The following is a 16,710-nucleotide window of genomic DNA, read 5'->3' as shown; positions in this document are numbered from 1 at the left end:
TAATAATAAATTAGATTTCTGGTGGATTTTGTCCAGCTAAAATGCTAAAATTCAGCTTTAAATCGCAGGAATAAACTACATTTAAAAAAATGTCAACATTTTTAAAGTAAAATCATTTCCTTGTTAATGTTTTTGCTGTAATTTGGATCAAATAAATGCAGGTTTGATGAGCAGAAGAAGCTTGTTTAAAACATGAACAAACATTAAAACTCTTACTGTATAAATATGACCGATAAAAGTTCTGACATGAGGTAAAACTGGATTTCAGACTCCGATTGCGTCCTGTTTTTAGGTCACTCATCTCTGATGCAAGTGCATGTACAAAAGTGACACTGTGAGTGTGTGTGTGTGTGTAACTACAGTTTCCTACACAGTAATCTTATCCTGCAGTGCGTCAGTGTGTGTCGTGTGTGTGTCATTGATCCGCTCTGCTCGTCATGTGCTGATTTTGCCATCCAATAGCATCAATATCTCAGTATCAGGTGCTGTTCTGGGATCAGCCGGTCTGGGTCGGCCTGATCAGCAGCTGGACAACTGAGTGTGTGTGTGTGAGATGAAAGTTTGCTATTCAAAATCAGGTTAAAAACTAATAACACTGGATCTATCAGAATTATCTATAATGGGCAGAGCGAGCGATCATTCTGGCCGATCAGATAGACTAGGGCTACACAATATATGGTTTCAGCATCAATATTCCAACGTGCGTGTCCGCAATAGTCCAATCGCAGGATCTGCAATGTTGAGTTAAGATTGTAGTTGATTAACCATCAGCTGAGAATACATGAGATTTCGAGAGATGTTGCTAGGTAGAGGTAAACTTTATCATTTGCATGAGTTTTAAAGGCCTTTCATGAGAGATTAACGCACATCAGAAACTTTAATGAGGAGTAATTTTAGTAAATTAATTCAATGAAGACTATACAGTGGTGCTATACGTTTCATTATTTATATTCTATACCTGTTAATACTGCTTGACTACAGAATACCATTAAGCACTGTTTATTTGTTGCTCTGTCATAATTATTTTGCTTGCAGATCGTTGATTATTTTTGAGACATGATTCACACCCCTAGAAAATCACCTTAATCAATCTAAATGAATGATTTCCTTTCAAATAGAGCTATTTAGGCCATCTGGTGATATTTCTATCACAATATATATCGCAGATAAAAGAAAATATCACAATGTCAGATTTTTCCAGCCCTAATATAGACCTGACTGAATCAATTAACCCATTTGTTGCATCATATTACTCGGCTTTTATTTACCTTTGAGCATAAAGTGGCATGTCCACAGTGATTCAAACTGTTTTCAATAATTAACAGAAAAGCCTGCATTGGCTATTACGGTTAACCAACACTTGCTGTAATTGCTGAGCTTTTATTTTTGGCATTTTTGCACATTCATCTTTAGCGATGAGCTCCAGCTTTTTCAGGTTAGAGGGTCTGGACCTTTAGCTTCTCCACAGATTCTCAATTGGGTTTGCATCAGGACTCTGGCTAGGCCACTCCAATGATATTAATGTTTTTGTCTGCTGACCATTTCGTCACCACTCTCCCTAATTAAACACACCTGAATCATCTTATCATAACATCAGAAGAGACTCCAAAACTTGAAGTTAATGGGTCAGGAAAGGGAGACATCCAAAATATGTTCTGTTGGTGTGCCTCCAGGAACAGGGTTGGGAAAACACTGCACTAGTGCCCAAGGCCAAGACTGCCTAACTGTCATGTGAAAACTTTGTACTATCTATTTCTAGTTTTTAAATTATTATTTTAGGGCAAAACTTTCTTTTAAAAAATAAAAGTCTTTTTATTGATCTAACTTTGTTTATATTTGATCTATGGTCTAAATATTCTTGAGCAGTAGAAACTTTTTTTTCTTACACTCAATAATATTTCAGCGCCTGTCTTCTGAAAATCAAACTGAAAATGGTTGATGGTTATAATTTTTGGCATCAGAAACCAGTTGTTAAATAGTGCACATTGTAATGTAAGGGTAACAAGCTAAATATAAAGCTGTATCACAATTTAATTATTATTTATTTGATAGTTAAAGAAATATATATAACAAATGATTAATAATTTATTTATTAATATTAAAATTTCAATTTATCGCATCCAAATTAAACGTTTGTTTTGTTGACGTGTGTGTTATTTTATATTTATATATATATATATATATATATATATATATATATATATATATATATATATATATATATATATATATATATATATATATATATATATATATATATATTTATATCATTCATTTGTTCATTTCATTTCTTTTCAGCTTGGTCCCTTTATTAATCTGGGGTCCCCACAGCAGAATGAACCGCCAACTTATCCAGCATATGTTTTACATAGCAGATGCCCTTCCAGCTGCAACCTATCACTGGGAAACACCCATACACTGTCATTCACACACATACAGAAAATTTAGCTTACCCAATTCCCCTATAGCGCATGTGTTTGGACTGTGAGGGAAACCGGAACATCCAGAGGAAACTCACACCAACACGGGGAGAACATGCAAACTCCACAGTGACCTATATACACACACACACAAAAACTAATATTATACAAAATATTGTATATAATTTCTAGCATATACACACTTTATATGTAAATATAAATAAACATTTTCTCAAATAGATGCATGTGTGTATTTATATATACACATAATAAATATACACAGCTAGGCATGGGACGATTACCGTTTTTAAGGTATGGAAAAGTCAAGGTTTTAAAACCATTCCTATGGTGTGTAACCAAATCTTCAGCAGAAAAGATCTCCAAAGATGCCCTTTTAAATGGTAAAAAAATCAGTGTTTTGAAGCTAATGAAGACAGCAGAAGTCTGTGATTTATTAGAATTATTGAGCCTGACATGTTTACTGCTCCAATATATTTTAAATATTTCTCAATATAAAATATATTGTGGTCAAAGGGGGAATAAGGTGTTGTTTTTCACTCAGACATTTAAAAAATAAAGCTTTTAGTGCAGTAATTACAATATCATGAAACTGTGATATTTTTATCCAAGGTTATTACACCGTCAGAGTCTCATACTGGCCCATGTCTATACCCAGCACACACTCATGTATGATGTCAAAACAAACTTTTGCTTTGGATGCTGTTAATCACAATACATTTCTGCCCATGGCTAATTACTGTAATATTATTTTTATGTTTGCACTTATTTTATAGTATAACAAACATATTAAACATTAATATAAATGCATTATTTTAATTATATGCTGCGTCTTATTTTGAATAATAACGCTCTGATGCTGTGCGGCAGCTGCATTCTGTCAGTCATGTGAGAGCTCGTCTGATTGGCTGAGGAAACTGGAGTGTTTGTGAACTGGGTGCGAACTCTTAACCTTTGACCCTGCATGAATCTGCAGTGGACGGTGGCATGGAGCCCGTGACCTCTGAGCCGTGGGACACTCTCCTAACACCAGACAAATATAGTCATTACAGAAATACCAAATGCTCATATTAATGTGTGTTTGTAGTTTAAAAATGGTCAAGATGGCTGCCTCTGTAGGGCTAAACAATATATTATTGAAAGTTTATTTCATAATCAGTGAGTTGAAGGTGTTCAATGATCAACACTCCAAACAGTGAAGTTGCATGTAAATAGTTCATTTTAAATCATAATATTTATGAAGTGTGTGTGTGTGTGTGTTTTTGTCTGTCAGGTCGGCGGGTCACACACACAAGCGCGTGACGCAGGGTCTGGGCGTGGCGTATTTCGTGACGGAGCGTTTCTCTCAGGAGTTCAGCGGAGTGAGTCTGCAGCAGGTGGAGCGCAGCGTGGAGGACGACTACATCTCCAACCTCAGGAACAACTGCTGGAAGGAGAAACAGCAGAGTAGGAGAAACACACACACACACACACACACAGACAATCTTATGCACACACTTACACATACATGTTTGTTTTTGTGAAAAGTGGGTACAATACATAGGTTTCCATTCATTTTATGCAGCACAAACCGTATGTTGTATTGCCCTCACCCCTCCCTACTCCTAAACTCACCATCACAGGAGACAGTGAGCAGCTTTACTCTCTCATTTAACTCATCCTGTGGGATTTAGAAGCGTTTTGAGAAATGAGGACGTCCTCAGTGTCCTCATATTTCACCTCCTTTTTGTAATAGCTGTGTCATACCTATGTCATTATACAGTACACACACACACACACACACAAGCACACGCTCATACACATACACACTCACAGAAAATCCTAGCAAACACATGCACACACATACTACACACGCGCACACACACAAACACACACATACACACACAGACTATCACACCACACACACACACAGAAATCCTAGCACACAAACATGCACATACACACATACACACACACACACAAATCCTAGCACACAAACATGCACGCACACACACACACACACACAGAAAATCCCAACACACAAACACGCACACATACACACACAGAAATCCCAACACACAAACACACACACACACACAAAAATCCTAGCACACAAACATGCACGCGCACACACACACACACACACACACAGAAATCCCAGCACACAAACACACACACACACACACACACACACACACACACACACACACACACACACACAGAGATTCTGCCACACAAGCATGCACAGACACAGACAATCCTACCACACACACACAATTTCTCACACACACAGGTTGAAAACGTCTCTCGGTTCAACAGAAATCAGGGATAAAGATATACAGGGGGGCTAATAATTCTGACTTCAGCTGTAAATGCAGTGCACCCTTTCTAAATGACACTATTGATTATAATGAAGTCAGGCTGACTCCAAATCTTTTAATCCAGTCAATATGTCCAGTGCAGGAAGTCTGAACAACATCAGTGAGTGAATGATGAAGGATCTCTGCTGGCTTTGGCTGGTATTTTCCATGGACTGTAAAATATATGGACGTAGTATCCGTGACGTCACCCATGGGTTTCTGAAGAGCGCAAAAGAAGCTACAAGTAGGCGCGGCCAACCGTCGCCATTTTGTTCGCGCGTCATCGCACCCACGGCGTGATACCAAACAAGGGCAAAGAGGCGGAGAGTGGGCGGAGCTACAGACACCTGCTGGCACTTTGCTTAGACCTGGCAGACAGACTTTACTTTGGGAGAAACGCTTGATACTTCATTATCTGCGACTCGTTTGTGTTCTGACCGAAATACTTCCAAACACTTCAGATATAGTGTGTGTGTTAGTAAATGCAAGACTATTGATGAACTCCAGCATAACACTGTATGATAACGCTTCAGATGACTGATCTAGAGCCTACAGCTAATCAATCTGTCACATTCTGGAGTGCTTTACGGGTCTAAAGAAAAATATTAATGATAAATGATCTTGAATAAAACAAATACATTTATAGAGATGGTATACATGTATATAACTTTACTCACATGGGAAACGGAGGCCACATGAATGGTTTGTGAGCACAATTAAATGCACACAGCATCCCATATCATCTGATAATTGTAAGAAATAAGTCCAAAAGGCAGCTGACTGTGTAAAGCCACATAAAACAACACAAAAATACGATTAATATGCCGAGATCAGTGGCTAATCTGCCGGATTCAGCTGAGGTGAAGTGACGGCGAGCAGTGAGACCTAGCTGTCACTCAAGTGGCCACGCCCTTAATTATGCAGACTTAATATAACCTAAAATAAAGGAAATGGATGAGTTATAAAAAAATTCACCCCCTCACAGTTGTCATGGAGGGTAATAATAGCTATATGACCCAAAATGGTTCTTTGTACCAGGCTGTAAACACCTTTTTTTCTGTTGTAAAGTTGGCCATTCTAACAGTGGGCTCAACTGCACTTTGCTCTATTATGGAGCCAGGACTAGCGGAATTTTGATGAATTGCAGTTTCAGTTACTTCCGTATTGGCCTCCCGAGGGAGAGCGGGAGGTTGCCGCTTGGTATTTTCCCATTAAGCACTGAATAAGTGAGATAATCCTGTGATGATCATCATGTGTTCATTACTGTGATGTTCCTCACGTGTGTCTGAACTCAGTCTCAGTTTTAGATTTGTTTCTTCTTTTATTTAGTATTTATTATTATCGATGCCTTTTTTAAGTTAAAAACCTTTTTATTATAGAAAAGTGGCAGGAAATATCCAGAGAAGCTGATCAAAACTCAGTCGTTTCTTTCTGCACTGGAAAAACATGCGTAAATTAGCAGTTTTGTGTGTTTTGTGATTGATTTTTCTTATTTTTCCCTGTTTATTTCTGCTGTTGAATTGAATTATGGGAGCTTGATCTTTCTTCTAGCAACTTTTAATCTTGACCAGTTGTACAGGGTGACTTTTATTTATATTTTAAGAGTTTAAAGTAGGGCTGAGCGATTTGACCAAAAATCTAACTTGAGTGTCATTATTTATTTTTTTATTTATTTATTTTATTATTATTATTTATTATTTTTGGCCCTCACAGTTCACTGACAAGTTTTGTACAGTAAAGATGCACACGAATTACAAGTGAGCGGTTTCTAAATGAAGGGTGCATTGCTTGATTTTAAAATAATCAAAGGAAACACACACATGGGCCGGTTTCAGTAAGGAGGTTCAACCAACTCTGAGTTTAACCTTAAACTCGGACTTGACTTATAGAGAGATTAAAAACTTAAGAGTTTTCAGTTTCAGAACAGCTGATCTGAGTTAGTTCAGTCATCTTTGAGTAGACTAACTCTACACACAGCGACTAGAAAAAGGCATTATCAATGGAGCCAAAGAGCGTAGAATCACCAAGAGGAGACACCCTGTTGTTGTTTGTGAAACTGCCACTAGATGCCGCTAGTGTCACGCGGTGGCCATTTTGGAATGAAAATTCCATTAGAACAACAGCACATCACAAGTCTGTAAAACAAACTATTAAAAGTGCTGATGATTGTCATTGTAAGTGTTGTATTGTCATCTTTCAGGATGTATCTCAGCTTTAAAGCACTTTTTAAATAAATAAATTAATAACAAAGCAGCTGCTTGCCATCGTGATATCAATGAGATCCAATGTACGGCCGATCGCTTTCTCTCCACAGTGGCGGGATCGCAGGGCTGCTGCTGTTGCAATGGAGTGTTTTATTGAGTGTCGCCTCTTGGTCATTCTAAGCTCTTTGATGGAGCTTCGATATTACGAGTCACCATGGCAACATCAGAAAAAAAGAGATCAGCATTTCTGTCTCCAGCTGAACTTGATGTGCTCATGCAGAGTTATAGCGATTATGAGCATATATTGACAACAGCACCACTGCATCAGTGAAACAGACAGCATGGGAAAACAGCTGCTCGAATTAATGCGCAAGTTTACATTTAAAATATTTAAGTATAATTATAAAAGTGATGTAACGTGTGATGTTTATAGACGTTTCACTTGAAAAGGTGGAGAATCGGCCGTAATTTTGAAGTTATTTCAGATGTAACTGCATTCAATTACATAAAACGTTTCTACAACAAATTTGACAAAACAAGAATGCAGAAAACCTGAACTCAAATGTTCAGTGGAAATGATTCATTTAATAGATAATTTTAAATAATTAGTTTTTAATGCATATATTAGTGCACTTGTGTCTGCCTTTATTATTGGTAGAGTTTGATATGACATTTAGAATGTAAGCAGAACTAAAACAAATGTATTAGAACAAGTAATAATCTTATTAATCTAGTTACAGTACATGTCCCTGTTGAAGGACAATAAATTTAAGCTAATTAATTATTAAAAAAGGACAAGCCATTCTCGTACGTGACTTTGTTTGTTGTGTGACTGTAATGTAGGCTGTTTCCATCCAAAAATACGAATTAAATTTATGTTAAAGACTGGATTATCGCATAATATACGTGCGAATAAAGCAGCGTTTCAGCGAGTCCAAGAGAACAGAGTCATCATTAACTGGTGTCAAATATCAAAAGTAAAAACAGAATTTACCGCGGTAGGAGAAGCTGCGTCAATCTTTTCTTTATTTAATAAATGACTTTCACCTCAGAGGACAATGCCGACACAATGAACGCGTGGTGGTGTTTGAAGCCATGAGACGCGGAGAACAGACACTCTTGACATGCTCTGGAGGTCATTAATAATATAATAACATTAATACTGAAGCGGTTCAGGTGTTTTAGAATGACCAAACCAACATGTCAGATGTTCTACTGTGTGCTCAGCCTGCTGGTTTGTTCATTCACACACATTATTATCATCACATGATCTCTTATTACAAAATCTTTTTTAATGCACATACTGGAATTTGTTCTGTAAAAGTGTTTCCATCATAGTTTATGCGCATCTTTTCTTAACGAATAAAAGTTTATCCTACTCAGTTATGCGCATACATTTTTTATGCGTGTTTTATGCGCATCTTGGCTTTTCCATCCACATATTAATGCGCATCTCCAAAATGAAGATAAAAATAGGTGGGTGGAAACGTAAGGCTGAGGCGAGAAATACCGCTTCATCTTTAATAAAGGGGAGGAGACCGACAGAAACTCTGAGTTTAGAGAATAAAACCTGCTCCTGACCAGGTTAGCTTCACAGAGTAAGCTACCATGCGAGTATAAGTTACCTCTCTTTCAAAAACAGGCTGGACCTACTCTGCTTTCTCCAGTTTGACACCTGCCATTTTGAACCGGAAAACTCAAAAAGAGTTTGTCTCATTTCAGGGTTAACATACTCTGAGTTTTCACTTGACCTCCTTTCTGAAACGGGGCCACTATCTACTGTCTATGAATATTTATTGAACATCAGCGTTGAACAACTGAAATTAAAACACACGCTGCCAATAATAACTTGCACTTTTGGAAACAAAATAAATTATTTTCAGTGTTTTTCATATTAAAAATCATATTTTAAACTGCATTTCTTGCATCTTCTTATAAACAAATATTTTACTGTAAATAATAATTTGAATGTAATGGAAAATATGCCGTCTCAAGGCATCTCTGGCTCAGCTTCCAATCATCGCCAGTGTACTGCAAAGCAAGGCTTAAGAATGGGTCCGTCGTCCTGCTTGACCAGAGATCAGATGTGGCTGCAGAAATATAAATCAGCCTTAAAAATAATCGACCTGGAAACATTCGATCGATTACAGGTTCTGAATTTTCGATTACTCTTACAGCCCTAGTGTGCAGTGCTATACTGTCTGTGTTGGTGTTGTATATTACGCTACAGAAACCTTGTAATAAACTGCAGCACATGTTCTGCTATTTTACAGACTTATTTCTCTAGATATTATTTCTTATACATTATATTATTATTTTAAACTACTAAAAGTCACTTTGTTAAACAGTAGAGTTGAATTATTAACATCAAAACTGGACAGAGCAGAGATCAACATCCCATAATGCAGTTCACAACCGCAAATAAACCCAAAACACTCATTAACAGATCTTGTTCACAGTGTGTGAACATGTTGATTCATGCTGAAGAGCTGGACTGATCCGGCTTCATGTTCTCATTTCCTCTGACGTGTGTTTTCTTCAGTTCAGATGAATCAGCTTCACTCTGCCAGCAGATTTACTTGATGAATCACTCCTGTTTATTCTCGGATTGAGCAAACAGTGTTGCATCATCTGATCTGATCTGATCTGAACTCATTTTACACGTATGCTCAGTGCTGGGGAACGTTACTTCCAGAGATGGCAAAAGTACACATCCTTTACTCTAGTAGAAGTACAGATACTCGTATTTAGAAGTTGAAGTACTGATAACGCTTTTGTACTCAAGTAAAAGTAAAGAAGTACGACCTCTAAAATGTACTTAAGTAAAAAGTACCCAATATTACTGCACGTTTTAGTTTTACTAGGTAGGTAAATATCCGGTTTCCCCCCATGTATGATCATCCTGATGCAAACTCACAGCGCTCATGTAGTTTTGCGGCTGTTGGATTAAAAACAACAGCTGCCATATATGTTCATACACTCTAATTCTGTAGGCCCGTATGTCTTTATAAATAATGTCTTACATTTGACACTGAATTCTGTCCAAAACATACTGCAATTTATTTTATATTTGAATGTTTTTTCATTGAATATATTGACAATATATTTTCGTATTTGTTTTGCTTTAGCAGCTCTTAACCTGATATTTTAGTGTCTGTTTCCCCAGGGTATTGTGGGTTGTTAATACTTTTATTCTATGCTAAAAGCTGCATACGCAGGCGTGACTACAACCTACACAAGATGTGCATGATCTTTTATTCACGTGATGAATTCAGGATCTTTTGCATTATATTTTCATTCATGAATTGCCCAGTAGAGCTACTTTTGCTGTAAAAAATTGAATTAAAGATTAAGGTGTAAAATCATAGTCATAAAAAAATGTTGAACAACATAAATTCTCTATTGGGAAATATGAACTCATCGGAAATAAAGGGGAATAAATCTAAATGCATGAAGTTTTATAAAGGATTGGATTGTTTTATTGTTAAATGTACAAATATTTACAAAAAAGTCCAGAGAAATCCTGTGCAGTATGATCAGAAGTGGATGAAAGACTCCAGCCTTAAGCATATGTGTGGCATATTTGTGAACTGGAATGTGTCTCTCTTGTTTACCTGTGATCTGATCGAGCATACTGTGTCTTATTACTGTGTAAACAGGGCAGCATCAGTCATGTTATATTCACCGTCTCCCTTTGTCTCATCTACGTAGTCATGCTTGCCTTTCTCATAGTAATCTTTATAAAATAGCCCACGTATGGTGCGTGATAGCTTTGGTTGAAAAAACTGCGGTGTGCAGCACGCAGGCGCTCAGTGATGAAAACTGGCCGACTGCATCAAAGAGGTGCTCGAATTGGGCAATGACAAGAAATAATATAGATCGCTCCACCAACTAAAGTAATGAGCCTGATATAAAAATGTAAATAAAAAGTACTCAGTGTGTGTATAGTAAATGTAAGAAGTAAAAGTTAAAAGTAGTCAAAAAAATAAGTAGTGGAGTAAAATACTGAGACCAGAAAAATCTACTCATCTAGTACAGTAATGAAGTATTTGTATCTGGTTACTTCTACAAAGTAATGCATTAGAATATTGAGTTACTCCCCTGAAAAGTAACTAGCTGCATTACTTAGTTACTTTTTATGGAAAGTAATGTGTTACGTTACTTTTGAGTTACTTTTTCTCACCTTTGCTGTGGCCTGATCTCTTACTGAACTTGCAGGATTTCATTTCTTCTTCTTTTTTATCTTCGCAATAACCCACACACTGTATAACCCTCATCTATCTGCCACTTTGGGCAGCAACAGTTGTTTTTAAATGTGCTATATTCATTCAGTTCGGTTCAGTTTTTTTAATTCATGTCTGTTTCCACCTGTGTGTTTCAGAGGAAGGTCTGCTGTACAGGGCGCGGTATTTCGGGGACAGTGAGCTGTACCAGCGAGCCCAGCGGATGGGGACCCCGAGCTGCTCACGGCTGTCTGAGGTGCAGGCGTCTCTACACGGATAGATCATGCTCCTCTGCACTACCTGGTGAGGATTGATTATATCTGTCCATACACACACCGAGGCCACAAATCCATGAATTAAGAATCAGGAAATGATTCTGAATAGATACTGATATTTTTCACAATGCATTAGGATTCTCGCCTGAACCAATTATGAGTTTATACCAGCAGATGGCACTGTAAGCTAGTTTTAATAGCAGGTGATGCCGTCTGCTGTTTAAAACTAGCCTAGGGTGCCTTCTGCTGTTCAAAACTAGCCTAGAGCGCGTTCTGCTGTTTAAAACTAGCCTAGAGCGCCTTCTGCTGTTCAAAACTAGCCTAGAGCGCCTTCTGCTGTTTAAAACTAGCCTAGAGCGCCTTCTGCGGTTCAAAACTAGCCTAGAGCGCCGTCTGCTGTTCAAAACTAGCCTAGATCGCCTTCTGCTGTTCAAAACTAGCGTAAAAGTTTTTACCAGCGTATTGCGCTCTTAGGAAGCAGGTGGCGCCATCTATTGTTAATCTAGAGCGCCCTCTGCTGTTCAAAACTAGCCTAGATCGCCTTCTGCTGTTCAAAACTAGCGTAAAAGTTTTTACCAGCGTATTGTTCTCTTAAGAAGCAGGTGGCGCCATCTATTGTTAATCTAGAGCGCCTTCTGCTGTTCGAAACTAGCCTAGAGCGCTTTCTGCTGTTCAAAACTAGCGTAAAAGTTTTTACCAGCGTATTGCACTCTTAAGAAGCAAGTGGCGCCATCTATTGTTAATCTAGAGCGCCCTCTGCTGTTCAAAACTAGCCTAGATCGCCTTCTGCTGTTCAAAACTAGCGTAAAAGTTTTTACCAGCGTATTGTGCTCTTAGGAAGCAGGTGGCACCATCTATTGTTAATCTAGAGCGCCGTCTGCTGTTCAAATCTAGCCTAGATTGCCTTCTACTGTTCAAAACTAGCCTAGATCGCCTTCTGCTGTTCAAAACTAGCGTAAAAGTTTTTACCAGCGTATTGTGCTCTTAGGAAGCAGGTGGCGCCATCTATTGTTAATCTAGAGCGCCGTCTGCTGTTCAAATCTAGCCTAGATTGCCTTCTACTGTTCAAAACTAGCCTAGAGCGCCTTCTGCTGTTCAAAACTAGCCTAGAGCGCCTTCTGCTGTTCAAAACTAGCCTAGAGCGCCTTCTGCTGTTCAAAACTAGCCTAGAGCGCCTTCTGCTGTTCAAAACTAGCGTAAAAGTTTTTACCAGCGTATTGCGCTCTTCAGAAGCAGGTGGCGCCATCTATTGTTAATCTAGAGCGCCTTCTGCTGTTCAAAACTAGCCTAGAGCGCTTTCTGCTGTTCAAATCTAGCCTAGAGCGCCTTCTGCTGTTCAAAACTAGCCTAGAGCGCTTTCTGCTGTTCAAATCTAGCCTAGAGCGCCGTCTGCTGTTCAAAACTAGCCTAGAGCGCCGTCTGCTGTTCAAAACTAGCCTAGAGCGCCTTCTGCTGTTCAAAACTAGCCTAGAGCGCCTTCTGCTGTTCAAAACTAGCCTAGAGCGCCTTCTGCTGTTTAAAACTAGCCTAGAGCGCCTTCTGCTGTTCAAAACTAGCCTAGAGCGCCTTCTGCTGTACAAAACTAGCCTAGAGCGCCTTCTGCTGTTTAAAACTAGCCTAAAAGTTTTTACCAGCGTATTGCGCTCTTAAGAAACAGGTGGCACCATCTATTGTTAATCTAGAGCGCCGTCTGCTGTTCAAAACTAGTGAGAATTCTGATGCATTCTGAAAATCTATGAAATAAGTCACAAACTTGCATTGATTTTCCTGTCTCTGCCCTGTTCCACACCTTCACGTGACGGATGATTCCCGCTTTATTTACGTTCATGCATTTGGCAGACGCTGTTATCCAGAGTGGTTTAAAGAGTGAATTTGAGAATGAAAACCTAAACATTATGTATGTGAGTGGAAAAAAGCAGCACTGAGTAAAAATCCAGTTTATATTCTCTAAAAAGAAGCTGATTGATGACCGGTAAACAACACAAACAACTGAACAGAGGTTGTGACAATATAAAAATCTAAAATAATAAACAAGCATATGTTTTTCCTATTAATCCATTTTATTAATCTTTAGTTATAAACTATATAAAAATAAATTAAAATGTTTATTGAATTCTACATGCAGTGCTCAGCATAACTGAGTTCACCCCATGTTGAAAATGAGCATGTCTCTCCATTTCTCAGTGACTATAGGCAGTGTATTTTGGTGCGTTTAAACAAAACAGATTTATTAAACAGATATATTTATTAAAATAATCTTTTAGTCACCGAACATATTTAGAAGTTTCCCCCACACGTCCAAAAATATATGGTATATGTGAATTGGGTAAAATTGTCCACAGTGTATGTGTGTGTGAATGAGTGTGGATAGATGTTTCCCAGAGGTGGGTTACAGCAGGAAGGGCATCTGCTGTGTAAAACATATGCTGGATAAGTTGGCGGTTCATTCCGCTGTGGCAACCCCTGATTAATAAAGGGACTAAGCTGAAAAGAAAATGAATGAATGAATGATATTTAGAAATTGACAGATAATACATTTAAATTCAAGCAAAACATGGCAAATAATGACAACCTACATCATTTCTATGAAATTGTAAAATGTTTTGCTTCTCTTGATTTTTCCTGTTTTTATATTTGTGTTTAAGATTTTTCTATAACATATTAATTTGGCTGTACTAGTTTTTGGACTGTTATCATAAGTTATTCTGTTAGATTAGCTCCAGATTTGGCTTCTGTACTGACTAATCTAATGTATCTGCACACATTTAATATTGTAGAGCTTCTTATTAAATATGGATTTAAAAGAGAGATGTGTGAGGGGTGAACTTATATATGCTGAGCACTGTTAACTATTATACATTAGTCAAATCTAAAAAAGAAAACAGTTTTTCTGTATACTGAAGAGACTTCATCCAAATAAATAAATGTCATCATTTAAAGCATTTTATAAGCACACCATGTTCTTCAGACATACTCATATTAAATCTCAGATAATGCTTCAGCTTCTCAAGAGTTTTCAATAAGTTGCTCAATAACTAGAATATCTCTGAATGTCAATCACAACAACTGAAACACTGCCGTCTCCTGATAATTCACTATCCACAACTGTGTTCCAATGGTCTCTTAATATTAGCTTAATCTTTATATTATTGGAATAAATAAATCATTTCACACACACACACACACACACACACACACACTTTGTGAGATGTTTTCTCTCAGGTCTTGTGCAGTTGTGTCTGAGTTCTGTTGCTTTGGTTTAAGGTTTCAGACCCCTCTGGAGAGAATGAATGGAGAAAGTGGGTCAGTGTGTGTGTGTGTGTGTGTGCAGCCCTTGTAGCACGTCTGGCCTGTGAGATGTGATATTTTGATCACATATGATTATAATATTTCAATATTTATGTTTCTGCGCAGGTTCCAAAAACACTCTCTCCAGTCTGGATTATGGACGAGTGCCATACGGACTGTAAACACACGAGTTTGACAAACAGGGCTGAACATTTACAACAACCAATCAACTGGACTAGAAAAGACTCACTCAAACTGTGTGTGTGTGTGTGTGTGTGTGTGTGTGTGTGTGTGTGTGTGTGTGTGTGTGTGTGTGTGTGTGTGTGTGCGTGTGCGTGTGCGTGTGTGCAGAAGCATGCATGCAAAAGAACCAGATTAATTGTGTGTGTGTGTGTACACAAGCATGCATGCAGAGGATCAAATGAATGTGTGTGTGTGTGCATGCAGAGGATCATATGAATTTCTGTGTGTGTGTGTGTGTGTTTGGTTGGCGGGGGTGTTGGAGTGTGCATGTGTGTGTGTGTTTGGGGTGTTTGTGTGTGCATGTGGGTGTGTTTGTTTGGGGGCAGGGGGTTGTGTGTGAGTTTGTTTTGTGTCTGTGTTAGAGAGAGCGAGAGAGTGTGTGTGTGTTTGTTTAGTTGGGGTGTGTATTGTTGTATGCCTGTGTGTTTCATTGGGGTGTGTGTGCGTTGGAGTGTGCATGTGTCTGTGTTTGGGGTGTGTGTGTGTTTGCATGCATGTAGAGGATCATATGAATTTGTGTGTATGTGTGTGCGCGTGTGCGTGTGTGTTTCGGCACATACAAACATGCATGCTGAGGCTTATATGAATTTGCCTGTGTGTGTGCGCATGCATGCTGAGGGGTATGTGTGTGTGCATAAGTGAGTGTGTTTCTGCACTTACAAGTATGCATGCAGACGATCATATGAATGTGTGTGCGCGCGTTTGCAACTGTGTGTGTTTATGTCTGTGCACGCATGTCAAGGAATGTGTGTGTGTGTGTGTGTGTGTGTGTGTGTGTGTGTGTGTGTGTGTGTGTGTGTGTGTGTGTGTGTGTGTGTGTGTGTGTGTGTATGCGTGTTTCTGCACATACAAGCATGCATGCTGAGGATCATATGAATTTGTGTGTGTGTGTGTGTCTGTGCATGTATGCTGAGGGGTATGTGTGTGTGTGCGCACGTGAGTGTGTTTCTGCACGTACAAGCATGCACATGCAGAAGATCATATGAATGTGTGTGTGTGCCATTGTGTGTTTTTATGTCTGTGTATGCATGTCGAGGAATGTGTGTGTGTATGTATGTGGGTGTGTGTGTGCTTCTGCACGTACAAGAATGCATGCAGAGGATCATATGAATGTGTGTGTGCGTATGTGAGTGAAATCAGAGCTGGTGTTTTGGACTGGTGTGTGTGTGTGTGTGTGTGTGTGTGTGTGTGTGTGTGTGTGTGTGTGTGTGTGTGTGTGTGTGTGTGTGTGTGTGTGTGCGCGCGCGTGTGCGTGTGCGTGTGTGTGTGTGTGTTTCTCGTCAGTCTGAAGTAAGTCTTGTCAGTAGTTTGAGCCCTGTGGTCAGCTCCGGCGGGCCTCCAGCATTACGGGACAGACGGGGGGGTCTGAAGCGTGGCGATATCTGCATTATTTATTGGAGTGTGTCTAGATCACGTCTTTTTAATGATTTATATTTGTATGTCTGAGATTTATCTATGCAGGGATTAAATTATTGCGTATGCGTCGACTGTCCTGCGTCTTCATTAGGAGTGTTAGGCTGCTGTACACACACACACACACACACACACACCGGTGATATTTATTGACTGATCCAGTAGGAGATCGTTATTTCATATGACGTTTGATTTTCTACCTGCGCTAGTGGAAGTGTTTGATCGCTGACAGAGACTATGCTGAATTATTCATTTCACTCTCAATTCAATAAAGATTGTACGTGCCA

The 16,710-nt window shown here is 38.8% G+C and overlaps 1 protein-coding gene across 1 annotated transcript in view; it reads left to right on the top strand.

Annotated features, from left to right (window-relative positions):
• Window positions 1-16,710, top strand: part of dnajb12b (DnaJ heat shock protein family (Hsp40) member B12b) — a 34,297-nt gene extending 17,587 nt beyond the window's left edge. The window contains exons 7-9 of the mRNA XM_056469841.1: window positions 3,712-3,884; window positions 11,363-11,507; window positions 14,894-16,710. Coding sequence (XP_056325816.1) covers window positions 3,712-3,884; window positions 11,363-11,484 — 295 coding nt within the window. The 3' untranslated portion in view covers window positions 11,485-11,507; window positions 14,894-16,710. The remainder of the gene's footprint in view (window positions 1-3,711; window positions 3,885-11,362; window positions 11,508-14,893) is intronic.

This window comes from Danio aesculapii, chromosome 12, assembly GCF_903798145.1.
Source record: "Danio aesculapii chromosome 12, fDanAes4.1, whole genome shotgun sequence".
NCBI lineage: Eukaryota > Metazoa > Chordata > Actinopteri > Cypriniformes > Danionidae > Danio > Danio aesculapii.
Note: the sequence above shows the minus strand (reverse complement) of the source record. Positions and strands in the feature narration are given on the sequence as shown.